At 34.7% G+C, this 13,418-nt stretch overlaps 2 protein-coding genes across 2 annotated transcripts; both read right to left on the bottom strand.

Annotated features, from left to right (window-relative positions):
- Positions 1-1,814: 1,814 nt before the first annotated feature.
- On the bottom strand, positions 1,815-3,392 carry LOC140885300 (F-box protein At1g49990-like). The gene has a single exon (XM_073292259.1). It carries the CDS (start codon positions 3,127-3,129, stop codon positions 1,927-1,929), a length of 1,203 nt encoding a protein of 400 aa, XP_073148360.1. The 5' UTR covers positions 3,130-3,392; the 3' UTR covers positions 1,815-1,926.
- A 3,825-nt stretch (positions 3,393-7,217) lies between these two features.
- On the bottom strand, positions 7,218-8,739 carry LOC140885271 (putative F-box protein At3g28280). The gene is made up of 2 exons (XM_073292222.1): positions 8,661-8,739; positions 7,218-8,484 (listed from the first exon to the last, which is right to left on the bottom strand). Exon 2 carries the CDS (start codon positions 8,458-8,460, stop codon positions 7,306-7,308), a length of 1,155 nt encoding a protein of 384 aa, XP_073148323.1. The 5' UTR covers positions 8,461-8,484; positions 8,661-8,739; the 3' UTR covers positions 7,218-7,305.
- Positions 8,740-13,418: the final 4,679 nt, after the last annotated feature.

Raw genomic sequence — 13,418 nt, 5'->3', positions numbered from 1 at the left:
GATAGTACTAAGGCATCATGTACATCCTCAGTAACAGCATTTGCATTATTCTTGGGTGATCTGCAGTCCTTTTTCATGTGACCAATTTCACCACAGCTCCAGCACTTCAATTTCTTTTCAAAGTTATTTTTTTCTTTTCCAGTTCTTGATTTGGATCTGCCACGCCATCGGTTAGAAACTTTTTCGCTACTCCTGCCCCTACTTCTGTTTTCAAGATTTAGGGCAGATCTCGATGATGTTGCTTCTCCCGAATCCCTCCTGCGAACTTCTTCACCAAGGATTCGATCTCTGACATCATTGAATTGTAACTTTCCCTTTCCAGCAGAATTGCTAACCGCTGTCCGCATCGGCTCCCAAGCATTTGGCAAAGACGCCAATAGAATAAGTGCTCGAATTTCATCATCAAATTTAATTTCAACCGATGTTAGTTGGAAAACAATCGTGTTGAATTCATTGATGTGTGCTGCCACCGAAGCACCTTCCTCCATCTTTAAGTTGAATAACTTTTTCATGAGGAACACTTTATTATTTGCTGATGGCTTCTCGTACATGTCCGACAAAATGGACATCATTTCCTCCGTGGTTTTTGCCTCCACCACGTTGTGTGCCACGTTCTTTGTTAGGGTCAATCGTATTACCCCTAACACTTGTCGGTCAAGAAGCTCCCACTCATCATCCTCCATCTTTTTCTGGCTTCACCCCGGATAGAGGTTGATGTAGCTTCTTGCTATACAGATAATCTTTAATCTGTAAGCGCCAGAATGTGAAATCTGTACCGTCGAACTTATTGATTCCAGGTCCCGATCCGTCATTTCCAGCCATCGCTTCTATTGCCTTAATAAAATTTCAAAAAATCTTTTCTGATGTGGAAGATCAGAAAAAGCTGCAACCACAGAGCATACTCAGAATTTTAAGAAATTTTTCACCAAGGCTCCCGGACACCGTAACTGCTCTGATATCAGTTGTTATGGATTAAGCCGGAATGATCATGACGATAATAATTGCGGAATAAAAACAATCAACAAGGACACCAAGATTTACGTGGTTCACCCAATATAGGCTACGTCCACGGAGCTGCTGTAATATTTATAACCGGAGAAATATTACAAGTGTATACAAAACACTATATCTCACCACACCCAAACCCCGAGTATTACCGAGAAATAATTCTCTAACTCACAAGAGATCTCCAAAAAAAAAACACTCTCTTTTTTTTCTCTCTCTTTATTTTCTTCTCTCTTTGTTAATACAAAAAAAGAGAAGAATGGGATAATAAAAACTGAAGGAATGGAAGCCAATTTATAGGAGGAAGAAACCGCGTCGAATTAAATGCAAAGCATTTAATATATATTCCCAGCTTCCACCTACCGCCACCTAACAAGCCTGTCACACAGGGTTTGCCTTGTGTGGTTTACCTGACTGGTATAGTTTGCAGGCTATTGCGTTAGTCCGAGGGTTTACCCAGAGCGCACCGAAAGGTAGCGGCTGCGGGTTTCCACGTCACAAAAAAATATAATAATAAAGCAACAATATTACTTCTCATCGCATGATCAAGGGGTCCAAAGGAATTGGACCGGTTCGGAAGCTTTTGAGAATGTTATTCGAATCATATCCAAGGCCCCCAAATCAAACTCCTCGAAGTAAATTACCATGACTCTCAACTGTTTTCTCTGTACTCATCACTTGATCTAAACAATGGGAATTCTAAACTATGGGAATGTAAACGTAAATAAAATACCCAAATCCAGAAGATAACGGTTTTTACGTATTAATGGAGGAAAAATGAAAGTGAAGGACGAAAAATGCAACAATGAATTAATTTTGAGAGTAACCATGCTGTAATTTTGTACTATCTACGTTACATAGATCGATCGAAAAGAAAAAATGTATTAACATAAATAGAAACATCATAAAAATAGTAATAGTTTAGTAAGATTCATTCCCAGCTCGGAGAGGAGAGGCCGTCGGAAGAGACGGTGGAATCGGCGGAATCACCAGGCAAAAGGCTCGATCCCATTTATAGTCTCTGTTTTCATTTCTAATAGCCCTGAACGTCTTGAGAACACGGCATCTCCCCTCCCGCATGTTGTAAGAGACAAAAACACGATCGAATCCCAAGTAGACGATGTCGGGATCCAACGGATGGAAAGACACGGGCTGTAGCTTGATCTGTTTTTTCAATGTCCCGGGATGGACATGTTTCAGAATATCGGCATAGCTGGCTCTATGTTGCAACAACCAACTGTCTCCGAAACCGTAATCGTTCAGCTCCCAAACGCTCAGGCTTAGCTCACAAGATTCTAGATATCTCAGATGTCCGTCGTGCGTGCCACACATCCCTATACATTCTTCGGTGCATACGCAACCATCCCCGCGGTCGGAAGGAAGAGCGATCCTACGAAGGACGCCCGGGTTTCTGCGTGGATCATGCGCGAATATCCCTTGAAACGAATGCATCCAATACAGAATCCCGTCGACATCAGTGGGTGCCGAATACAAGCCATCACTCAGAAAAGAGTTACGCCACAGCCCATAGGCCTTCCACTCGCCGGTTTCCGAGAAGAACACCTCGAATCTCCCAGGAACCACCGCATACTTGACCACCGTGTAATTCGCGACAACCCCGTCTTTCATTTGAGTGAGAAATCCACAACCATCGAACCAGAAGTGCTTGCTAATGCCAGGGGGAAGGACAACAAATCGCTTGGTGACAGGGTCGCATACGCACCAATTCGGTTCATGTTCATCATCTCCACGATCACCTGTCGACCGGTACTCGTACAAAACCAGCCCATTGCTCACACCCAGTATCCTATAGCTACTCCTGCGCAAGTCCTCGTCCGACGGGTACGGAATCGGGCACTTGAGATCACCACAATGCAAGTCGATCAGCAGCTCATGTACCTGGGCAGGATAGCGTTCGGAACAAACGTAATTCTCACTCGAAACGAAGGCCCAACGAGGCGAGATCGATCCTCGAGAAGCACGCAATTTATATTCGCCCAGGAAATCATCGGCCGAAATCAGGGAGAGCCACTTCTTGCAGACGACTTTGAACCTATGTAATGTCATGAACGGAAGCCGGAGAAGAACCTCCGTTAAAAGCCACTCCGGAAGACGATCATCCATCTCTCAAACTGAAGTTATTCTTGACACTGAAAAACAAACCATCCATCCTTAATTATCAACCAAAGTAGGTGGAAAATTAAACAAATAGTTTTTAAATAAGGATTATAAAGTAACCAAGATCAAGAAAATATATTTTTTGAATCGGTAACTTTTCAAATTTTCATCTGGGCATAACAATTTCTGGATTTCAATTATTTTATTCCATCTACCGTGATCAGATTATTCAATTTTCGTCGAAAAACATAACATTGATCAGGGTATGGTGTGATTTATAGAAATATAATTGTAGAAATTGAAATTTTAGCCCCATTAATTTTAGCCACAACCTAATCAACTTGTTCCGACGAAAATATGAGATTTAATTAGATTGTTTTGTGACCCAAATCTGGACTTCAACTATGAACACACTTTCATGTTGAGTTTTCACGGAACATGGATTAAATATATGCATGGGAAAATTAAAAAAAATTGGTGCATAAATTTCAAGGAAGAACGATCGTCGCTGATTCATGTATAAAAAATAATATATTATTAAATAAAATTGCACGAAAAAGAAATTACCGTGAAACCTTAGTCGATACACTTTTTCGAAGAATTCTTCTTTCGGAAATTTTTAACCCACACACGTCGTATACGGTTTCCTTTTCTTATTATTATTATTTTTTTTATTATTATTATTTCCTCTTTGATTAAAGGGCTTTGGCCCTGTTCATTCCTTTTAGAAAGAGGAAATCACTTGATAATGATTAGCACACAAAATATCATGAAAAGGATTTGATTTTAATATCTTTTAAACTTGAACAAATCTTATCTCTTGAAATTTCTCTTATTTCCTTTTTTTTTTTTTAAAGGTTGATCCCGAAGGGGACCCTATTCCACATGAGTCAGAGGCTCATTGGCTCATGCGGAGGGTAAATCGAGTTCTCTTATTTCCTTTCTCAATTCTCACGTCCTCTATGATTTTAAAAATAAATATGTGTTTGATTAATTATTACGTAGAAAAAATTATATAATTAAATTAATCAATAATATTTCATCATTGCTTTCAATTTTAAAAACATTAAAAAAAACAAATCTCACATTATCTTTGAAATTACTTGGAGAACATATTTTTTTATAAATTTGACAAAAATATCACGCATAAAAATTACTTATACATATGAAAAACGTTTCTAAAATAAATTTCAAAATACAACCTATGTTTTGATATATGATGGCAGAGCGCGGAGGTAGCCATGTTTTTTAAAACTACGCCTCAACAAAATATAATTCGTTACATATCTTTTGATATTTACACTATCTCAAATTAAATAGGGGTAAATTTGAAAAAAACAATAAAAATAAATATTACTAAATATGAATACATAACTACGTATATAGGACAAAAGCAAAAAAAATAAAAAATAAAATCGCTTGTATAATTAAAACTAGAGATGCAAACGAGTAGAGTCGAGTTATAATACTCGAACTTGACATCTAGTTTGTCTACTCAAGCTCGATCAAGTGATTAATTTCAAACTCGAACTTGATTCGTGAATATTTCGAATTATTCAAGCTCGAACTCAAAAAACTCGAAAAATAAACTTATATATAAATAAATATAGATATATGAATAAATATATATATCAATATTATATATATATATATTATATTATATTATATTTATATTTATTTTATTATATATATATATATATAATCGAGTAGCTCGCGAGCTAGTGGAACACATAATGCCAAATATTATTTTTATTTTTTGTTTGTTGAAGTGGATACATACATATACATTTGCGTTTGAGATGGAAGAGGTTTCCTTTTTCCGTTTTTAAATTTAAATTTGGAATTTTTAAATTATTAAAATCTTGAGATAAAAGATTTTACATCCCGTATCAAATTTTAAAATTTAAATTATTTAGCTCTTCAAATCACTAACAAATTTGAGATTTTTAATTTATTTATTTTATTTTATTAATACTATAGTAAATATTATTATTATCGATATTTTATATTATTAAATTTGATGACCACGTATTAAATAATTTTTTCTTTTACAAGCACGATTAACTAAGTTTGGTATGTCAGTGTGAAAGTAAAATCTTTCTCACGATTTTATCTTTTATAATATTTGTTAGCTGACATTGTCAATGAGAGTAATCTCTCTCATTTTTTTTCCGATTTTTCTTCATCTTTTATCTATTATGACTCAAAGTGCAAACAAACTCAATAAAATACAATATAATCTATAAATATTATATCTAAATAAAATTATTATCTATAACTAGCAATCGTGGCACACGCGTTGCGTGTGTAAAAAAAATGTGGCAAACACGTTCACATGTAATTTACTACATGTTCAATGCAATCAAATATTAAAACTAAAATATTTAAAACACATATATATACACATCATGTAACTTTTAGAAAGGGGTTAAATTTAAAAAAGTTGAAAATACAATCTTAATGTTATCTAAAATATTTTTTTTGGGTAAAGATAGCGATCGGAAAGAGAAGGAGAACACATAAGACATGGGAAAAGACATGAATGAGAGAAGTTACGATGTGTCTAATTTATTTTTTTACGCTTGTTTTTGTCAAGTAGGAAACAAAAAACCAATGATGTTTTGAAATTTAATAAAAGATCATAACAAACAGAGAATGACAGTTACCATAGGTAGCAGTTTTGACCGAGCCGCTTTCGAGTTGCTTACGAATAGCTTGACTCACTTGTATCTCTAATTAGGACGATGAAATATATTAATCTTTTTAAACAATGTTTTAATAATCAGATCGGTGATCGAAGCGGTTTATCTAAAAAAAAGATCTAACTAGTCAAAACGTTTTAACCAAGTGGTCAAATCAAAAAAAAGTTTTATAATATAATATAATGAGTAATATATTTTATTTTAAACCTAAAATATGTATATAAATAGATAAATATATATATATTTATCATTGTCTGAAAACTAAATAACTAATAAATATATTTAAAATATCAATTATACTTATAAATTTTTAAAAATAAATTAATTAATTAAAAAAACTCTAGTATTACTAAAATAAAATTTTACGAAGTAAAATTTTAAAATAATTATATATATTTATAATAAAATATTACATTTGAATTTTTAAAAATAGAAAAACTAATTTCCAATTTTTTTTTTTTGAAAAAACCGATTAAACCGGATGAACTGATTTTTTAGTTCTTGACCAGTCCGATCGATTTTGATTGGTCTGAACGGTTCGACCATTAAAATGATTTTTTCCGGAGCAAAACTATAACCTGTTCCCGAATGTGCCGATCCGGCTTTAAAAACATGGGTTTTAAAGAAATCTATCCTATTTTATTGTTCCCAAATAAATATTTCTCCAACAAAATCAAATAATCGTTTCATTATCTATTTACCTTACATGTAGTGCAATGACCGATTTAAAACATATCATGTGTGTTGTTTAGGATTTAAGAAATGTTTAAAAATAAAAAAATTCTTAAAAATTAAAAAACATGCACCCATAAACATCTTTTGAGTATATCACTATCTGTATGTGTAGATCTATAAACATATATAATATTATAGTATCAACAACAATAATAAATGTTTTTTTTAAGCAACAACAATAAATGTTTCGAAAATCCTACTTTTCTGAGACGGTGTTATCCGTGAGACGGGTCAAACCTACCTATAATTATAATAATAAGTAATACTTTCGACATAAAATATAATATTTTTTAATGGATAACTCATATAAGCTAAGAGACACGTCTAAAAAAAAATGAAACCGTCTCATAGAAGTTTTTGTCCAATGAAATAAATAATAACCATATTCAAGGCCAACAAATCAAATTATACAATTTAAAACTCCTAAATTACCATGGTTCTCAGCTATTTAATTTCTCCACATGTTCTATGTACATGTCTCTTTCATTTGGATCATTAACAAAAGTAAGATAAATTCAAAGATAACAGCAAGGAACGATAAATAATCGGCGTTTATGCAAAAATACCAAAATCCAGAAGATCATGCATGGATTTTTACATAATAATAAAGGATGGAAATGAAAGTGAAGAGTAAAAAACAACAAAATTAAGGGGCATGCTGCTAGAATGAGCAGTAATATCAATCAATGGAATTAAAAGAAAAATGTATAAACTCAAATCAAATCCAAAATAAAAGAAGTACTCATCATAATCGTAAAGCAAGATTCGGAGGAGACGGCGAGGGAAGAGACGGTGGAATTGTCGGAACCACAAGGCAAAAGGCCCGATCCCAATTATTATTATAGACCATGTCTCCATCGAACGTCTTGAGAACATGGCATTTCCCGTCCCGCATATTGTAAGAGACAAAAACACGATCGCATCCCAAGTATACGACGTCGGGATCCAACGGATGGAAAGATACGGGCTTGATCTTTTTCGTCAATGTCTCGGGATGGACATCCTGGAGAATATCGGCATACCTGGCTCTATGTTGCAATAACCAACTGTCTCCGCAACCGTAATCGTTCAGCACCCAAACACTCAAGCTTAAGCCCGCACAAGATTCTAGATATCTCAGATGTCCGTCGTGCGTGCCACACATCCCGATTCTGTCTTCCTTGCTTACGCGACCACCGTCGTCGGCCGGGAGAGCGATGTTACGAATCGCGCCGGGATTCCTGAGTGGATCATATGCGAATATTCCCTGAAACGAATGCATCCAATGCAAAATCCCATGGAGATCGGTGGGTGCCGAAAACAAGCTACCACTCATAATATATTCATGTGAGGGCGCATATGCCTTCCACTTCCCCGTTCCCGACAAAAACACCTCGAATCTTCGAGGTATCCCCGCGAACTTAACCACCGTGTAACTCGCGACAACGCCTTCTTTCATTTGAGTGAGAAATCCACAACCATCAGACCAGAAGTGCTCGCTAATGCACGGGGGAAGGACGACACAACGCTTGGTGACGGGGTCGCATACGCCCCAATTCGTTTCATGTGCACCACTCCCCCACGACAACCACTCGTACAAAACCAGCCCATTGCTCACACCCAATATCCTGTATGATCGCATCGAAATCGGATTCGGGCAGCATTTGAGATCACCGGAATGCAAGTCGATCAGCAGTTGATGTGCCTGGGCACGATAGCGTTTGGAATAATTATCGTATTCGGCACGCGAAAGGAAGGCCCAACGAGGGGAGATCGATGTTCGAGAAGCATATTGACGGAGGAAATAAGGGGCCGAAATCAGAGAAAGCCATTTGGTGCAAACGACTTTGAATCTATATAGTGTCACCAACGGAAGCCGGAGAAGAACATCCGCTAAAAGCGGCTCCGGAAGATCATCCATCTCTCGAACAAGTTGTTCTTGACACTGAAAAACCAAAGAATCAATCCACAAAAATAAATAATAAAAAACAAGTCAGAACTTCCCTATTTGTGAATCCATGGATGTATAAATTCCAAAGAAGAAAGATTGTCTCTGATTCATATATACAAAAATAATATATTATTAAATAAAATTGCAAGAAAAAGAAATTACAGTGCAACCTTAGTGATAATTTTTTCCGAAGAATTCTTCTTTCGAAAATTTTTAACCCACACACGTCGTATTCGTATATGGTCTCCTTTTCTTCTTTTCTTTCTTCTTATTACTCTCCAGGAAAAGTAAATTGATTAGCACACAAAATATCATGATGAAAAAGGATTTGATTTTAATATCTTTTAAATTTGAACAAATCTTATCTCTTGAAATTTCTCTCATCTCCTTTCTCAATCCTCACGTCCTCTATGGTTTAAAATTCCTCGAGATTTTCTTATCTTGTGACCAAAAAGTGACTCGTATATAGTAGTTGACTGTTTTTTTTTTTTTTCAAGTAAAAAAGTAGTTGACTATTGAATTAATGTATTTGTTAGAGATTTTACTTAACAAGGACAACTGAAATTGAACTCGATCGAGTGATAGTCTAATAACGTAGTGTTTGGGAGAACTTTTAGGAAGCACTTATCAGCTTATTTTTAACAAAATTTCACAAATTTTCAAAAAAATTTCACAAATTTTCAAAATTTTGTTAAGGAAAAACTAAGAAGTGCTTCCTAGAAGCTCTCCCAAAAATATCTAATTGTGTTCAGATTGTATAGTAGTTGTTTTCAGTGTACGAGGATAAAAGTTTGATGATTGAGTCAAAAACTCATGAATAATATTAGAGTGTCATATAAAATTATTAATAAATTTTCGTTTGGTTAAATTCTTATAAATTTTTTTATAAAAATATTTTTTAAAAAACTTAATAAAACATTTTAAAAAATTATTTTAAAAATAAATATTTGTTTGAATGATTATTACGTAGAAACAATTATACAATTAAACAGTAATACTATATTATTTCCTTCAATTTTAAAAACATCAAAAAACATATCCCAAATTTTTTTTTGAAAATGCTTGGAGAACATTTTTTTTATAAAATATTTGACAAAAATCACGCTTTAAAAAAAATACTTATAAATATGAAAAACGTTTCTAAAATAAATTTCAAAATAAAACCTAAGATTGGACAGTGTTTTAGTGAAGGCAGAGTGCGCAGCGTAGCCACGTTTTTGAAAACTACGCCGCAATAGTTTGCTATATAAAAGAAACAAAAATTCAGTTTTAACTTTATTTAAAGTGATTATATAAATATGATTCGTTATATATCTTTTGATATTTACACAATCTCAAATTACATGGGATAAATTTGAAAAATAAAATAAAATAAAAATAAATATCACTATATATGAATACACTACATATATAGGACAAAAGCAAAAAAAAAAAAAAAAAATCGCTTATATAATTAGGATAGGGATGCAAACGAATAAATTCGAGTACTATAATAATTGAGCTTGACTCGTAGTTTGTCTACTTCAGCTCGAGCTCGATCGAGTAATAAATTTCAAACTCGAACTCGACTCGTGAATATTTCGAGCTCGAACTCAAAACACTCAAAAAAAATAAACTTATATAAAAATAAATATAGATAAATGAATAAATATATATATCAAACTCGAGCTCGATTATATATTCGAGCTACCCGAACTCGACTCAAACTCAGTTAAACCGAACTCGAGTTGAGCTTTGACCGAGCTCATTTGCACTCATACCTAGGACGATGAAGTATATTAATTTTTTAAAAAATATTTTAATAAACGGACGAGTGATCAAAGCGGTCTATCTGAAAACAAAAAAGATCTAACTAGTCAGAACGTTTTAACCAAATGGTCAAACCGAAAAACGTTTGTATAATATAATATAATGGATATTATATTTTAAACCTAAAATCTGTATATAAATAGACAAAAAATATATAAATATATTCAAAATATCAATTATAGTTATATATTTTTAAAAATAAATTAATTAAAAAAACTCTAATATTAATAAACTAATATTTTAACGAAATAAAAATTTCAAATAATTATGTATATTTAAAATAAAATTTTACGTTTAAGTTTTTTAAAATAAAATACTAATTTTCAAAAAAATAAAATAAAATTCAAATAATCAAATAATTCGGAATAACCGATTTTTTGGTTCTTGACTAGTCCGATCGATTTTGATTGGTCTAACCGGTTCAACCATTTAAACGATTTTGAAAGTGGTCCGAAGCGGACCTATAACATGTTCTCGTTCGAATGAGCCGATCTCGCTTTAAAAACATGGGTTTTAAACAAATCTTCCTAATTTATTGTTCCCAAATAAAAATTTCTCCAACAAATATCAAATAATCGTTTGATTATCTATCTACACTTACACGTAGTGCATTAATGATTCATTTAAAACATGTATGTGTGTTGGTTAGGTTTTAAGAAATGTTTAAAAATAAACAATTTTCTTACAAAATTTAAAAAAATCTACACATAACATTTTTTGAGTGTATATCTATCTGTATAAGTAGGATCTATAAACATGATATTATAGTATCAAGTATCAACAACAATAAATGTTTTTTTAACCAACAAAAATAAATGTTTCGAAAATCCTAAAAAGACGAACATCCAATTTGATCTCAAAAACATCATTGTTCCCCTTAAATATCTTTTATATCGCACAACAGTACTCTTGCCACTAGGCTAAGAGATCTGATACTTGAATAAAATGCATGTCCCCTGCACACCTTTGCTGACATTTCTCCCACTTGGAGATTTGATTGAGAATCAAACACATCTCCACACATCCTTTCAATATTATCATTCCCGCTGCTTACGTTTCTGCTAGGCCACTTGAGGATCTACACCACTCAAACTTCTCCGTATTCACTGGTTTGGTCAGAAAATCAGCTATGTTATCCTTTGTATGGATCTTCTTCATATCCACACTTCTTTCCTCTACTAATTCTCGTACAAAGTGAAATTGAACTCCAATGTGTTTAGTCCTGAAATAAAAGGCTGGATTTCTTGCAATGTGCAAGACACTTTTACTGTCACAAAACAGAGGAATATTTTCTTGTTTGTGCCCAAGCTCCTCCAATAACCTTTTAATCCATATTGCCTCCTTGCAAGCTTGAGTAGCTGCCATGTATTTTGCCTCTGTTGTAGATAATGCTACAACCATTTGTAGTTTTGAAACCTAGCTGACTGCACCTTCTGCAACTGTAAACACATAACCAGTAGTAGATTTTCTTTTATCTGGATCACCTGCGTAATCTGAATCCACATAGCCCCTGAGTGTAAAATCTGATCCTCCAAAACATAATGCAGCATCCGAGGTACCCTTAATGTATCTAAGAATCCTCTTAACTGTGCTCCAATGCTCTTGTCCAGGATTCGCCATATACCGACTGACTGCTCTCACTGCTTGTGCAATGTCTGGTCTTGTACAAATCATGGCGAACATTAAACTTCCCACTGCTGATACATACGGTACTCGAGACATCTCCATCCTATCTGCTTTACTGCTAGGACACATTTCAGAGGATAACTTGAAGTTAATAGGAAGAGTGTAGTGACCCTTACTTGGATCACCTACTAAGCAGAACTTAGGCATGTAATTAACTTAATTAAACAAAAATCAGAATTAAACTGCGGAAACCAAAAAAACATTATATAATCCCAAGGAAAGGAATTTGTAAATATCCGAATAGTTTATACAACCAAATCGAAAGCTGTATCAACCTAATAACAACAGTAAAAGAAAACTAGACGAAGCTCCAGCTGGCTGACTACTGCCTAGCCCCTCTTGGATCCACCCGCCTCGTCCAGTCGCAAACCTGCCCCAAGGAATAGGGTATCCAGAAACACAGAGTACGAGACGTGAGAATAAAACGCTCAGCACGAGAGTATGAGTATACATGCATGCAAGTTAACTCCCTAAAACTCGAGGTCAAGGATCAGATAACAAAGACAGACCGGGCCCTGGTATGTAGCACGTTGTGCCGTCGCTTCAGGAGGTAGCTCACATATCAAAAATACCAGTGGATACGCGGGACCCAAATCGATGGAAGTCCATCCACTAACAGGATAGGGTAAACCCTACTAACAGACATCTCAATAGAGATATCTCAAGATGTAAATGTATGCAGCATAAAATCATGGCATATAAATCATGCAGTCACATAATACATGCATACTCAGTCAGGATATCTCGAACAGTACTTTCGTACCTCAAATACTAGGCGCACTCTACCAGCTCTAGGTCTACGCCTATAATCCGCACTACACTGCCAAATGATACTAATATCATTAAAGTGCTTTAAAAGTCTTAACTAGGCTATTGCATACTCCTAAATATTTTTAGGAAGCAAAAGCTATACATTCGTCCGTCGTTAGCCCTTTGTTGTCGATTGCCTCAAAACTAGGCCACAGCTCCGCTACGACGTCTGGATCGCTATGCCACTTCCGGATTCCCAATGGGACGCCTAGAATTCCCTAGATCTGAGTTAGAAGGCCAAGGAATCAAGAGAGAAGAGATGAAAGGTGTGCTCAAATGTGAGCCTCGGCACCCCTATTTATAGACCAAGAACGGAACGTCCGTTCCTCAAAGTTGCGTCCGTTCTGCCTGACGAATGTTGTGTCCATTCACCATCGTTGCTTCCGATGGTGCCAATTTCACATCAAGTACGTAAGCAGTGACGCATTTCTGATGGTACGAACGTTGCATCCGTTCCTAGAACGTTGCTTTCGTTCTGCCTGACCCTTCGGACCATTTCTGATCATTTTGGGTCTAATCCCGGGCTCCATTAATCCATTATAAGTCTCCTTAATCATGTTTATTGGATTAAATAACATTTAATCACTAAAACTGGATTCGGGCTACTACATTCTCCCCCACTT

The sequence above is a fragment of the Henckelia pumila genome, chromosome 2 (assembly GCF_033568475.1).
Source record: "Henckelia pumila isolate YLH828 chromosome 2, ASM3356847v2, whole genome shotgun sequence".
NCBI lineage: Eukaryota > Viridiplantae > Streptophyta > Magnoliopsida > Lamiales > Gesneriaceae > Henckelia > Henckelia pumila.
The sequence above is the reverse complement of the archived record's forward strand: the minus strand, read 5'-3'. Positions and strand labels throughout refer to the sequence as shown.

Coding starts and splice junctions, on each gene's coding strand:
- LOC140885300 (XM_073292259.1), bottom strand. CDS start 3,129: ATGGATGATCGTCTTCCGGAGTGGCTTTTAACGGAGGTTCTTCTCCGG.
- LOC140885271 (XM_073292222.1), bottom strand. CDS start 8,460: ATGGATGATCTTCCGGAGCCGCTTTTAGCGGATGTTCTTCTCCGGCTT.